We start from the raw sequence: 13,330 nt of genomic DNA on the forward strand, positions 1-13,330 counted from the left end.
CAGCAGCGGCAGCAGCCACGGCAGGGTGGGGCGAACAAGTAGAGCAGCACCAGCACCAGGCCTACTACGCAGCCCAGCAACGTGGTGAAGCCCGTGTTGAAAGCATCGGGCTCCGGGTGCGGCAAATGTACGCTCACGTTGTACTCGTGCGTCTGGTTGTGGCGCAGGCGGGGTCCGGTGGCCAGGCAAACGAAGACGCCCGCATGGCCCTGCTGCACGTTATTGATGGCTAAGCTGCCGTCAGCCAGCACCGCAATGCTGCCATCGCGGGATCCCGGTGCCATGAGCAGCTCCTGCTTCGGTGAAACCCAGGCAATACGCATAGCGGGGACACTTGTGTTGCAGTACAGCCTCAGGGATCGACCCAACTGCACGTGCAGCTGCTCTTCGGGCCGCTCTAGGCCACGAGCTGGGGCAGACGAGCAGTTCTCGAAGACGCGGCTATACTCAAAGAAACGCACGCGGGACGCGGACACTTTGAAGGCCAGGCACGTGTACTCGCGCGCGAAGTCCCGCACGGCACTTAGGCCCCGCTGGTGCCAGCGCTGCAGGAGATGGTAGAGGCGGCAGTCGCAAGGCAACGGGTTGTTGTGCAAGTAGAGGCCATTCTTGAGGAAGGCCGGCAGCGCGGCCAGTTCAGGTACAGAGATGTGATCCAGCTGGTTGGAGGAAAGGTCTAGAGTACGCAAGTGGGTCGAGTCCAGACCATGAAGGTGGACGAAGGAGAAAGACGCAAGTTCGTTGCAGCCCAGGTAGAGATAGCTGAGTGCGCTCAGGCCGTGAAAGGCATGCTCGTCCAAGTGCACCAAGCGATTATTGAACAGAAGCAGCCTCTCCAGCGCCCCCAGCCCACTGAGGTCGTGGCGGCCAAGTGCCCGCAACGCATTAGATGATAGATCGAGCAGCCTCAGGGAGCTGGCATTCGTGAAGACGCCACGACCCAACGCACCCAGTTCGTTGTGGCCTAGGCGCAGGGTGCGCAGCTGGGAGAAGGGCGCCAACCAGCCGGGGCGCAGGCGCTGGAGCACATTGTGGCTCAGGTCGAGGTCTGCAGCAGTAGCAGGTAACGCGGCCGGCACGTCCTGCAACCCAAGGCCTGCGCAGCTCAGCAGGTCGGCAGCGCAGACGCATTTGTAGGGGCAGTTGTGGGGCCCAGGGGGCGGGAAAACCTCGGAGTCCAAGGTGCTTAATCCAACACGCAGCATGCACAGCAGGGCGCCCGGCAGCACCAGCCAGGCCATGGCGGCGACCGCCAGAGACGGGATAGGGTAGTTCTGTGCAGGTCGCAGCCCTAGGACTCACCCACTTCGGCTCTGGTTCGACGTACGTGGTACCCAATGTCCCACTGCCGAGCACGATGCGTCTTCTGTCTCGCAAGGCCGACAGCTCCTCCTCGCCGGTTCCCAGGTGGTGAGGTGGGGCTGTGCTCCCTTCAGCTTCCTCAGCTCTCCCGGAGCGCGTTCCTGGTCGGCTTCTAAATACTCGCCGGGAAGCTGTGGCTTGGAGGGCGGAGCCCCGGGCTCCCATTGGTTCCCACCTAAGGGGGCGGGGCGGCCACGTCCCTTAGTTCTCAGAGGCCTTGCGTGACCGCTAGAGGGGGCGCTAGTCTGACCCCAATGTCCCGATCTGCCCTTGGCCGGCAGCTTTCTACTTTTTCCTCGAAGAGTAAAAGGTGAAGTCTAGCAAGAATGTCTCTAAATTGCTGTTATTGTTGTGTTTATTTGAAGTGATTCTGAAGGGTTAATATATTACAGGGCAGGATTTCCACGATCTTGTGACTCTCCTGAGCCCTTCCTCCTTAAACTGGTACTCAAGGATGTGTGGTACCTTACTAGGACCCAGGACTTTGTAGGGATTTGAGAAGCAGCAGGAGACGGGAGAATGGAAAAGAGGGATGATAATGGAAGTATCATGGCACAGAAATCCCTTTCAGACAGGCCCCAAGCATTTTCACTACCCTTGAACCCTCCCCTATCTAGGACAGAGAGAGCCACATCAGTGCTCCTGGCTGATCCCTGCTTCCAGCTCCGCTCAATATGCTATCTCCTGGGGCAGCCAGAGCCCCCAGCACCTGGCACTGCGCTGCCAGCCCCTGACCGGAAGCGCTTCTCCCTGCAAAGCTGTGAGTCAGCTGGAGGGTGGGTCAGGGATTTGGGGCTGGATCAAGTCAGGAGCCTTAAAAACAGCCAATTACTAGGCTGGGAAACTTCAAGAGGCACTGGGTTCTCAGGCCACATTTGGCCTGACACCACCCACCACTCTCCAGATTCGGATTATATCAGTGCTGAGGAGTTGGCCCAGGTGGAACGGATGCTGGCACACCTGACCTCTGCATCCGCCCAGGCAGCAGCTGCCTCCCTGGTGAGTAGGACCACAGAACACAGGCCCATGCCACTTGGATATGTATGCACTCCTACATGAGCATAGCCAATACCCACCTATCTGGGCCTCCAACTCTACCTAACCCTTTGCTCTCCTCCCTGCAGCCCACCAGTGAGGAGGACCTCTGCCCAATCTGCTATGCCCACCCCATCTCTGCTGTGTTCCAGCCCTGTGGCCACAAGTCTTGCAAGTAAGTGGGCCCCACGGGCTTGTGGGGAGAGCTGTAGGGACACACAGGATAGCCTTCACCCCCTCCCGTGTTGTAGAGCCTGCATCAACCAGCACCTGATGAACAACAAGGATTGCTTCTTCTGCAAAGCCACCATTGTGTCTGTAGAGGACTGGGAGAAGGCAGCCAGTACGAGTACCACTTCCTCAGCTGCCTAGCCCTCACAGCCTGCACCATCCTGGAACGTCTACTCCTGAACCCAAACCCAGGCTGGGTCCTACTTATGAGCTCCCTTTGCTCTGCCACCGCCCCCTCACCCGTAACCTCCCTACTACATCCCACCATCTTCTTGCCTGCCTGTTGCCTCATTAGTAGGAGCCCAGCCATGGCCTAATTGTGCCTGAGCTTGACTTTCAGTCAGGGCCGCAGTGTGCATTAAATTATTATTCCATACAGCCCTGGCCTTGGCCCTTCTTGAGGGAGTGGAGTTTGTTGAGTGTGCCCAGCAGGAATTCTGCCAGATTATGACCACATGAGAAGGCAGATGTCCAACTTCGGCCCCATCCAATGCTCCCAAATCATACAGCAACAAGTCCAGGGTCTTCTGGTGTATCAGGCCAGCCAATGGGGAAACCAGGGCTCAGCCAGCCCCATAGCACCCCTCACATGATGATGCGAGGCTCTGGCACGGACTCGCCGATAGACTTGTGGGGCAGCACGCTGGCTCCATTGAGGTAGAGTTCATCATTAACTATCACATCCTCACCCAGCACTGTCACATTCTCCATGCGAACCTCAGGGAGAAAGGATAGGCCTTGTCAACAAGGCAGGCTCATTCTTGCCCCCTCCCTACCTGGCCTAGCCCCCAGGCTTACCCACTGGCCCACACGGCAGCGCCAGCCCACAATGCAGGACTCGAGCCAGGAGTGGGAACGGATATGGGCATCCCGTAGCACTGTGCACCGCCGGATACACACACCATCCTCCACTACCACACCAGGACCCAGGCTTACGTTGGGGCCAATGCTACAGTTCTGGCCAATGCGGGTGCTTGGGTCCTGGGAGTGGTGGGGAAAACAAAAGTGGGCCATTTGTCATGCAAGACTGAGGGGATTAATAACGGGCTAGGCAAGGGCCTTACCACCAGCACGTTGCCCACAATGCCAGGGCCTGAGCACAGTCGCTCAGGATGCTTCTGTCTCAGTGACTGCAAGAAGAGGCACATGCCAGTGAGGAAATCCTTGGGCTGCCCAATGTCCATCCAGAAGCCTGTAGGGAGGGATGCATCAGGGGGCTCAGCCCAGCCACAGACCACCCCCACCCTGTGGCCTCCCTGCCTCACCCTGCAGCTCCATGGCATATAGCTGCCCCTCCTTGGCCATAACAGGGAAGACCTCCTTCTCAATGGACGTAGGCTGCAGCTGTGGGAGTGGGCAGCTTGTGAGCAGGGTCATGGCGGTGGTGGCCTGTCCCGCCCCAGCCCACCCAGCAGCTGTCTCCTACACACCTGGATACGCTGCAGCACCGCAGGGCTCAGGATGTACATGCCTGCGTTGATCTTATTGGACACAAACACCTGCGGCTTCTCCACGAACCGGTGAATGCGGCCTGTGTCTGCCTCACACACCACAACACCATACTTGGAGGGTTCCTCCACCTTGGTCACCTGAATACGAGGGGACCTCAGGCCTAGTCCAGTGTTCTGAGCCTTGATACACATGCTGTTCCAAATCTCAGAGATTCTGCCCCAAATGCTTAAAAGTGCATACTTCACAACTCTGTGCCCATAACATCAGAAGGTAGTTCAAGGCTGAGGGGCAAGGAAGGCTGGGCATGGGAGTGGGGGGGTGGTGTGGAATGTCCAAAGAGAAGGAAGACCTGGTCCCTTACCAGGATAGAGCCCTCCTGGCCATGGTGCCGGTGGAACTGCACCATGGCTTGGAAGGGGAAGTCACAGATCACGTCACTGTTGAGGACAAAGAAAGGGTCTGCAGTCTCGGAGAGCAGGTCACGGGCCAGTGCCAGGGGCCCAGCTGGAGAAAGGAGACAGGTCACCACCTTGCTGGGGGCTCTGAGTCCCAGGATTCAGGTTCCGCTGGCCCAATCCAGGCTGGGTTTTACCCCCTCTGGTCCTAATCCCTCCCTTCCTGTCTCTACTGACCTGTACCCAAAGGCTCCTCTTCACGGGACATTGAGATTCGGATACCCAGCTGGAAGGAAAAAGTCTCCTAGTCAGATTTTCCTACCACGATGGGAAGGTGAGCAGGGACAAATGATAAGCGACAAGAGTCCGTGCCTCACCCTCTGCTCCTGCGCCTTCATTTCCTTCTCCAGCACCTGCGACATGTAGCTCACGGCCAGGATCACGTGGTCCACGCCTGCCTGTCGGACAGAACATAGACCGACAGGCGGGCTCAGTTGGAAGGAATAGGCGCTCCTGACTCTAAGTTGCTAGCCTTCCCTAGTCCTTCCAAATCCGAACTCGGATCCCAATCCAAGGTCTTACCGCGGCCAGCGCCTCCACTTGGTGCAGCAAGATGGGCTTATTGCAGAAGTCCACCAGTGGCTTCGGGATGCTCAGCGTCAGCGGCCGAAGCCGCGTCCCATAACCGCCCACCAAAATCAGTGCCTTCATCGTGCCTGCAGGCGACAGGTGAGTGAGTCGCGGGGTTCCGAGGTGCCAGCAACCCACCCGGCGGCTCCTGCCGCGCACTCCCGCCGCCATGCCTGGACCCGCCCCTCACCTGCCCGACTGACCGACTCTGGCTCGTCCTCGTCCGCCTGGTCAGCCCTGACGCCGGATCCCGGTCCGCCACAACCCAGGACACGACGCGGGATGGAGGGCAGCTGGCCCGGAACTCAGGCCGGACGCGGCGCGGACAGTGACGCTACCTCAGCGGGCCAATCGGCTGACGTGTACGTGGCACGGCCGCCGGCGTCGGAGCGCTAGGGCACGGCGCTGCGGCAGACGTAGCCAATGAGAGCCCGAGCGCGCCGCGCTGCCATGGGGACCGGGGCCGGGACCCGCGGGTCGGCTGCCCATTGGCGGATCCAAAGGCGGAACTGGCGCCAAGGGCGAGGCCTCGTTCTCTCCGGTGCTCGGGTCTGCCGCGGTACAGCAGCTTCCGGCCCCGCCTGCTCCGGCCCTAGGGAAGGGACACGAGAGAAAGGACCCGGGACCGTGGGGTGGGACTGCCCGCCTTGCTCAACCCGGAAACCTCGGGATTTTCACAAAGACACGGACACGCCTGAGTTTCTAACGGCTTTATTTTGACATACACGACCTCAGACACAAGCGGGGTGGGCAGCACTAGGGGACAGAAAGGAGCAGGCTCGGCCGGAGCACCCCTCTCTCCCACACGCAAGGTCCCGAGAAAACGCAACTATAGCTGCAGCCACGAGTAGTATCCGGGAGCAGGTCTCGGGCGGTGTGGATAGGCTTAGCTTCCAGGAAAGAGGAGCAGAGCGAGGTCTTCCAGTTCCCCGAGAAGCAAAGGAACCAGGCCCGTCCCAGGGTTCTCCACTTTTTTTCATTAAAATATTTTAAAAATTCGGCACAAACATAACCAAATTGTACAGCTTTAAAGTTCAATGCAATCTGCATCTAGGGAGCGTGCACATGGCCAGGTGTGAGAGCATGAGCAGAGACTACTAAACTAGCACAGGCCCCTGGCCCCTTAGTGGGAATCCCCACACCCATTGCACAGGCCCAGAGAGGGAGGTGTGGGGTCCCTGGTAAGCTGCTACAGTGGTCCCCTTCCTCTTTAACCACCACCCAACCCACCCCACACCCACCCCCCAGGGGCTGGTGTCACTTGGCCCAGGGAAGCACTATAGAGAGGGGTCACTAGAGCACCCCCACCCATGATCCCATGTTGCACTTTGGTCCCAAGTTGGGGCTGGGAAGGCAAGGCCTGGCAGAGACAGGCCTCTGGCCTGGGGAAGGGAGAAAGAGCAGTGGCTGGCAGAAAGTATACACACACACTTGTCCACTACCATCAGACTACAGAACAGGGTCTCCAGGTGTCAAAAGTGCTGACACTTTTGCCTTGCTCTGGAGGGAGAAGCAGCAAATCCTAGGCCCTTCCATTCTTTTTAAAAGATGTCAAGAAAACACTTGGTAAGTGAGGACAGCAAAATGGGGCATCATCTGCTCCCAGAATCTAGAAATCTGGGAGGCAAAAAACATCCCCAGGCAGTCCCAAATGGCTCCAGATTCTTGCCCTCTACCCTGCCATAGAATGACAGTCTACACTAATGAAGAGCTGCTGCCCCCATACCTGAAGCCACCGCCTGGTACAGGAGACAAGATGGTCATTTCTGACCAGAAGCAGGCAAGCTGCCCCTCCCAGTCCCAAGGAATGGGAACCCATCCACCACTGGCACCAGGGTCAGAGGGTTGAGAGAGCTGGGATCCATCAAGGAGCCCATTAAAGAGGCTGCATCTCTAAGGACCAGGAAATCAGTCTATTAGTTACCAAGACCTCTCACAGACACAGAATGGCAGGTATACTTTAATGTCAAAACAGGAACCTGCCAAAAGTGACAATGACAACAGCCTTAGGTTTGGACGAGAGGATGCTAACTTTGACAATGGCTGAATTCAGTAGTCACCTCTTGGCCCTTTGTGTAAGCAGCAGTAGGTCTCTGTGCCATTAAGGGCTGACTGCAAAAATGACTAAAACTGTGGGGATGAAAGGGTTAACCCACAGTCAGTGTTGAGGGCCAAATTCTAGGCCCAGGGAAAGGGTTTTGAGCCAACATGGAAACACCACCTACGGTTCATTCTGCTACCAGGTCTTTATAAAAAGGCAGCACCTGCAGAGGCAGGGCACAAGACCAAGAGCTCACCTCAGAAATGGGAAAGGGTATTTTGCTGAGAAAAGCATGAAGGAAATATATTCTAATAAGCAAGACTACACCCCAGGGGAAGGATCCCAAAAGACAGGGACTGGCAGATGGACACATGGACAAACTGATGGACCCCAGAATAGAGTAGACAAAGCTCTCACTAGCAGAATCTGGGCACCTGTACCCAGGGCCCAGACCATATCCCCGTGAGCAGACAAGCTTAAAGTTCTCCAGGCCCAGGGTCTGGAGCACCTCACAAAGGGCTGCTGCCTTGAGCTTGGCCTGGAGAAATATGAGACCCTGAGCGGACCACAGCCCTTGAATCCTGGGAGGAGCAACCTATCCAGCGGCGGCAGCACAGCTGCCCAAACCAGAGGAGGAAGACCCCTACTCACAGCCCAAGAACTGTAAATACTGTCTGGGCCAGAGCAACCAGAAGTCCTGAGACCTACTGGAACATAGACTTTCCTCAGCAAACAGAACTACACCCCCTTGCCTAAGGAGGGAATGGCCTTCTTAGGCAAGGGATCTTGGAAAGAGAAGCTAGCTGGGGTTTCGGGCATAGGAGGAAAAGGTTCATGTGTCAATAGGTGCCCAGAAAACCCAGAGCCTGCCCTCTGCCAAGAGCTGGCTTCAGCCCAGCTTTATTAATCTAGCCCCATACCAAGGTCAGACCCTAAAGGATGGGCCCAGCTGTGTGCAATCAGCCCTGGGTGCCATGAAGGCAACTGTTAAAGAGCAAGCTGACATATCCACAGCACAAGACTGGAAAGCCTCCAAGAAATGGGTACCCAGTCTCTAGTACTTCTGGAGAACAAGGAAGACGGCATGGAGGGACCCTGTGCCAGCCCAGGGCTTCACTCCACAATCGGTAGAGCCCTGCAGCCACAGACCTCAACGACCTAGGCCAGATAAACCAACGTCCAAGGGCACCCTGTTCCTGCTGCTGAGCCCACCAGGGGCATCTCTTTCTTCCTAAGTCAGCCTGGACACAGCAGTCAGAGCCATAAAGCTAAGAAGCCTGGCTGAGAGAACATATATGCCCTCCTTCACTTTATAGATACATGGATTCCAGGCTACAGCTAAAAACATTTCTTTTAGTTTACACCAAAGAGAAATATAACCCTTTAAAAGCAAGTCTGTGTGTCCTCATGGCAAGTTCAGAGCAATGGTCCCTGCCTGCGGGTAGAGAGGAAGGGGTTTGGGGGCCCAGGACTGGGCCTACTGGTTCTCGTCCCGCATCTGTTCCATGATGCTGATGAGGTTCTCCAGGCCAAACACGTAGCCTCTGTCTGGCCCATCATGCACAGTGGGGTCATCCCGGAAGCCCTTGAACGTGCTATGTGCAAAGTCAATCATGCGGACATCCACCTTAGGTGGAGAGGAGGAACCCGCCTCGGAACTGATGCTGCTGGGACTGGTGCTGGGGCCACAGGATGACACCACCTCAGGGAGCCCCATGTCCAGGTGTTTGAGACGCATCTCAGACCGGCGGTCCAGGCAGGACTCAGCCCGGCACTCCTTGCCATCATAGATGACAAGCAGAGAACTGGAATAGAAGCGGTAGGAGGCCTGCCGCTCCAGCACAGCTTTCAGGCCCCGCAGTTTGCTCAGGATAGGCTCAAAGAGGTCACGTCGCAGGTCCAGGCCATTGTGCAGATACTGATAGAGGGCATTGCGAAAACCTTCGATGGAGAGCCCACGGCCATAGTACTTGTTCCTGCAGAGGTAATGCCCTGTGTCCAGCTGGTATACCTGAAATCCCAGGAGACATACACAGTGAGTACCAGGGAAGTCAGATGACCTCACAGTGTCTGAGTAAGCAATTTGACCAACCTGAGCTTTTCTGCTCATCCCTCCAAGTGGAGCAGGGCAGGCCACTTTCACCATGTGTAGAGCCAAGAAAAAGCCAATACCAGGTCTACAAATTCCCTGCCATCACCTTTGGAGCCCTCCTCCAAGCTACCCCGGTCCCCCACTGGACTTTTTTTTTTTTTAAGTTGGCATCTCACACTGTTGCCCAGGCTGAAGTGCAGTGGCACAACCATGGCTTACCATAGCCTCAACCTCCCGGGCTCAGGTAATCCTTCTGCTTTAGCCTCCCAAGTAGCTGGGATCACAGGCATGCACTACCACTCCCAACTACTTTTTTTATTTTTGTAGAGATGAGGTCTCGCTATGCCTAGGTTGGTCTCGAACTCCTGGGCTCAAACAATCCTCTCACCTTGGCCTCCCAAAGTGCTGGAATTACAGATGTGAGCCACAGTGCCCAGACCTAGCTGGTCTCTTACCTAGACGCAGCCTGCTAACAGAAAAGTCTTGCTTGCCCCAATGTCAAGGCAGAAGCTCTTACAATGGCCCTGCGCCTGAAGGCCAAATCAAGGTCAACAGGTAAGGACAGAAGGGCTCAGGAAACACATTTCTTTTTTTTTTTTTTGAGTTGGAGTCTCACTCAGTCGCCCAGACTGGAGTGCAGTGGCTGCTCCCGGCTACCACAGCCTCGACCTGCTGGGCTCCAGCAATCTTTCCGCCTTAACCTTCCAAGTAGCTGGAACTACAGGCGCGTGCTACCACGCCCGGCTACTTTATTATTATTATTATTTATTGTAGAGATGAGGTCTCGCTAAGTTGCCCAGGTGGGTCTCGAACCCGTGGGCTCAGGCAATTCACTCACCTAGGCCTCCCAAAGCACAGGATTACAGGCTGAGCCACCGAGCCCGGCCAGGAAACACATTTCTAAGGACATACTCCATACCCTGTGGGGGACTCACCCTCAAAGGAAACTCCAGGCCAATGTGGGACAGGAGGATACTTGGCATGGGTGGCAGGCACGTATGAGCGCAACCCAAAACATGCAAGTGGCATCATCTAGGCTCTCACCATGGGTGACTCACCTGCATGCCACAGACCCTGACACCCAGTGTAGCTGACGTGCTCTGCTCACACTTCCTCATCTGCCGGGCTGCCTTCTCAGCTGATGCATCATCACCATGCTGCCGGGTGCCCATCTTCAGGTCCAGCACACAGGGGTACTTGAAGTGATGCACCACATTCTCAAGCAGGAGAAACTCTGGGCCATGGTTAAAGAGAATGACAACCACACTCGCCATCAGCCCAAGCCAGGAAAGTACAACCAAATTTTTCTATAAAAAAGGGCATTCAAATAATGTAATATATATTTGCCTCAGAAACTCACAATTGTGGGTTTCATGCCACTAGCATATTATTATTATTTTTATTTTTTTTGAGTTGAAGTCTCACTCTGCTGCCCAGGCTGGAGTACAGTGGCACACTCACGACCACTGAAGCCTCGACCTGCTGGGTTCAGGCCATCTTTCCGCCTCAGCCTTCCAAGTAGCTGGAACTACAGGCATGTGCCACGCTGCCCAGCTAATTTTTTGATTTATTGTAGAGATGAGGTCTCGCCAAGTTGCTAAGGCTGGTCTTGAACACATGAGCTCAGGCAATCCTCTCACCTCAGCCTCCCAAAGTGCTGGGATTATAGGCGTGAGCTTCCACACCTGGCTGGTTTATTATTTTTTAACAAAAAACAATTTTTGTGGTAAAATATACATAACAAAATTTATCATTTTAACCATTTAAAAATATACAATTCGGTAGCATTAAGTACTTTCACTCTGTTGTGCAACCATCACCACTATCCATCTCCAAAACTTAAAAAAAAATTTTTTTTGAGTTGGAGTCTCACTCTGTCGCCCAGGTTGGAGTACAGTGGCACACTCACAGCCACTACAGCCTTGACCTGCTGGCCTCAGGCGATCCTTCCGCCTCAGCCTTCCAAGTAGCTAGAATCACAGGCACACACCACCACATACAGCTAATTTTTTTCATTTCTTGTAGAGACGAGGTCTTGCCAAGTTGACCAAGCTGGTCTTGAACCCCTAGGCTCAGGCAATCCACTCACCTCCGCCTCCCAAAGTACTGGGATTATAGGCGTGAGCTGCCATGCCCACTCCACCTCTAGAACTTTTTCATTTTCCAAAAATGAAACAACGAATCTAAATAGTACTACTAAATAGTATCTCCCCATTCTCCCTCCCCACAGCCCCAAGGAACCTTTACTCTACTTTCTGTCTTTATGTACCTCATATAAGTGGTACACCGTATTTCTTTTCATGTCTGGCTTATTGCATTTAGCAAAATATTTTTCAAAGTTCTTCCATGTTGTAAGCATGTATCAGAATTTCAGTCCTTTATATGGCTAAATAATTTTCCATTGTATGGATATACCACATCCGTTGATTTGCTATTTTGATGTTATTCTTTAGATCAATCATTCAGGCAATACACAAACTAAAGAAAACTTGGCAGATTTGGATACATCGCTCACCTTTAGTAAACTAAGGCCCTGCTCAAGCTAGCACCTCATCCAGGTCTAAGAAATAAGAAAGTAATCTTTGTAGTACTACAAACACTATAAAAACAAATAGGAATCTCTAGAAAAAACCTGAACTTAAATTTATTTTTGAGTTGGGGGCTTTGCTCTGAGACCCATGCTGGAGTGCTGCGGCACGATCACAGGTACACTACAGCCTGGGTTTAGTCAATTCTCTCACCCCAGACCCTCCAGTAGCTGGGACTACAGATGCATGCCACTATGCCTAATTTTTTTTTTTTTTTATAGAGATGAGGTCTCACTATATTGCCTACACTGGTCTCAAACTCCTGGGCTCAATCCTCTCACCCTGGCTTCCCAAACTGCTGGGATTATAGGTGTGAGCCACCATGCCCGGCCTGGATTTGTATTTCTACCTTGCCATTTTCTCACTAAATTTCAAACCAGCAAACTATATATTTAAACTTACCCCTTAATCGTTCTCTATCTTCTGCTCAACACAGCTCTATGGTTCTAATTCTCCCAATTCCCTAGCATGTCTTCATCCAAATATACTGTCTGCAACAATCTTAACTTCTTTATTTGAACTTTAATATACAGGTATAGACTCATCACATGTCTGCCAAAAGTCACTGGGTCTCATAGCCTGGGCCTCTAACCCATATTTGGGTGCTACAAAGCAACAACATCTTGGATAGACACTCAGTATCACGCTGATGATGAACATTTAAATATCTCCTAGTTCTTTTGGAAGTAATTTACAAGGCCAGGCAAGATGGCTCAAGCCTGTAATCCCAGCACTTTGGGAGGCTGAGGTGAGAGGATTGATTGCCTGAGCTCAGGGGTTTGAGACCAGCCTGGGCAACTTGGTGAGACCTCGCCTCTACAATAAATAAAAAAATAGGCTGGGCATGGTAGTGTGTGCCTGTAGTTCCAGCTACTTGGAAGGCTGAGGTGGAAGAATTGCCTGAGCCCAGCAGGTCGAGGATGTGGTAGCCGTGAGCGTGCTGCTGCACTTCTGCCTGGGCGACAGAGTGAGATTCCAACTCAAAAAAAAATAAAAACATTTTTAAAAAAAAGTAACTTACAGAATAATTAAATATGGCCTTTAATCAATTCTGTTGCCTGCTGTAACTTATAAACAAGCAATGATCAAATTAAAGAGGAATGCAGAAATATCTCAACTGTGCCTGAGAGCATGGGCTCTTGACTACTCACTAACTCTGGGCACATTTAATCCCCCTGTGCTTCTATTTCCGCATCTGTAAACTGGGAATAATAAGAGCTCCTCCTTCAAAAAGATCACTGAGAAAACATGTACAGAGCATTTGATACACTTTCCCTCAGTTTCTCAGGAAGTATTAGTTGTTATATGCCTACTGCTTCAACACAGTAAACAATTTTAAGAATTCCCATTTAATAGTACTTTTTTTATCTTTAACATCCTAAGTCTATTTTATGATATTTATCATTAGATTAAAACCCCCAGCCGGGCTCGGTGGCTCAGCCTATAATCTCGCGCCTTTGGGAGGCTGAGGTGAGTAGATTGCCTGAGCCCGCGGGTTCGAGAC

General features: G+C 53.4%; 4 protein-coding genes across 11 annotated transcripts in view; 1 reads left to right on the forward strand and 3 right to left on the reverse strand.

Annotated features, from left to right (window-relative positions):
• The window catches only part of AMIGO3 (adhesion molecule with Ig like domain 3), a 1,677-nt gene extending 436 nt beyond the window's left edge, over nucleotides 1-1,241 (reverse strand). The window contains exon 1 of the mRNA XM_008063186.2: nucleotides 2-1,241. Coding sequence (XP_008061377.1) covers nucleotides 2-1,241 — 1,240 coding nt within the window. The remainder of the gene's footprint in view (nucleotide 1) is intronic.
• RNF123 (ring finger protein 123) overlaps nucleotides 1-3,006 on the forward strand; it is a 29,551-nt gene extending 26,545 nt beyond the window's left edge. For 4 of the 5 annotated variants that reach the window (XM_021715084.1, XM_021715086.1, XM_021715085.1 and 1 more), the window contains 4 exons: nucleotides 1,980-2,122; nucleotides 2,267-2,361; nucleotides 2,487-2,572; nucleotides 2,702-3,006. In XM_021715084.1, the coding sequence (XP_021570759.1) occupies nucleotides 1,980-2,122; nucleotides 2,267-2,361; nucleotides 2,487-2,572; nucleotides 2,702-2,945 (568 nt within the window). In that variant the 3' untranslated portion in view covers nucleotides 2,946-3,006. Of the gene's footprint in view, nucleotides 1-1,979; nucleotides 2,123-2,266; nucleotides 2,362-2,486; nucleotides 2,573-2,648 lie in introns of all 5 variants that reach the window. The other variant, XM_008063169.2, reaches the window with a different exon arrangement.
• GMPPB (GDP-mannose pyrophosphorylase B) lies at nucleotides 2,978-5,435 on the reverse strand. The gene is made up of 9 exons (XM_008063168.1): nucleotides 5,058-5,435; nucleotides 4,853-4,933; nucleotides 4,713-4,761; nucleotides 4,442-4,584; nucleotides 4,059-4,217; nucleotides 3,894-3,972; nucleotides 3,693-3,820; nucleotides 3,427-3,609; nucleotides 2,978-3,345 (listed from the first exon to the last, which is right to left on the reverse strand). The coding sequence occupies exons 1-9, from the start codon at nucleotides 5,274-5,276 to the stop codon at nucleotides 3,214-3,216; spliced, it is 1,173 nt and encodes a 390-aa protein (XP_008061359.1). The 5' UTR covers nucleotides 5,277-5,435; the 3' UTR covers nucleotides 2,978-3,213.
• A 365-nt stretch (nucleotides 5,436-5,800) lies between these two features.
• Nucleotides 5,801-13,330, reverse strand: part of IP6K1 (inositol hexakisphosphate kinase 1) — a 74,707-nt gene continuing 67,177 nt past the window's right edge. For 3 of the 4 annotated variants that reach the window (XM_008063173.1, XM_021715097.1, XM_021715096.1), the window contains 2 exons: nucleotides 10,297-10,472; nucleotides 5,801-9,157 (listed from right to left, as the gene is read on the reverse strand). In XM_008063173.1, the coding sequence (XP_008061364.1) occupies nucleotides 8,624-9,157; nucleotides 10,297-10,472 (710 nt within the window). In that variant the 3' untranslated portion in view covers nucleotides 5,801-8,623. The remainder of the gene's footprint in view (nucleotides 9,158-10,296; nucleotides 10,473-13,330) is intronic. The other variant, XM_008063174.2, reaches the window with a different exon arrangement.

This window comes from Carlito syrichta, unplaced genomic scaffold, assembly GCF_000164805.1.
Source record: "Carlito syrichta isolate Samal-C Ts95f unplaced genomic scaffold, Tarsius_syrichta-2.0.1 Scaffold306628, whole genome shotgun sequence".
NCBI lineage: Eukaryota > Metazoa > Chordata > Mammalia > Primates > Tarsiidae > Carlito > Carlito syrichta.

What these genes read in the sequence shown, in the direction of transcription:
- GMPPB (XM_008063168.1), bottom strand. Translation starts at nt 5,276, where the DNA reads ATGGCGGCGGGAGTGCGCGGCAGGAGCCGCCGGGTGGGTTGCTGGCAC. An exon ending in GCCAGGAGGGCTCTATCCTG is followed by an intron (nt 4,218 to 4,441) that starts GTAAGGGACCAG and finishes CCTCGTATTCAG; the next exon opens with GTGACCAAGGTGGAGGAACC. An exon ending in ATATGCCATGGAGCTGCAGG is followed by an intron (nt 3,821 to 3,893) that starts GTGAGGCAGGGA and finishes CCCTCCCTACAG; the next exon opens with GCTTCTGGATGGACATTGGG.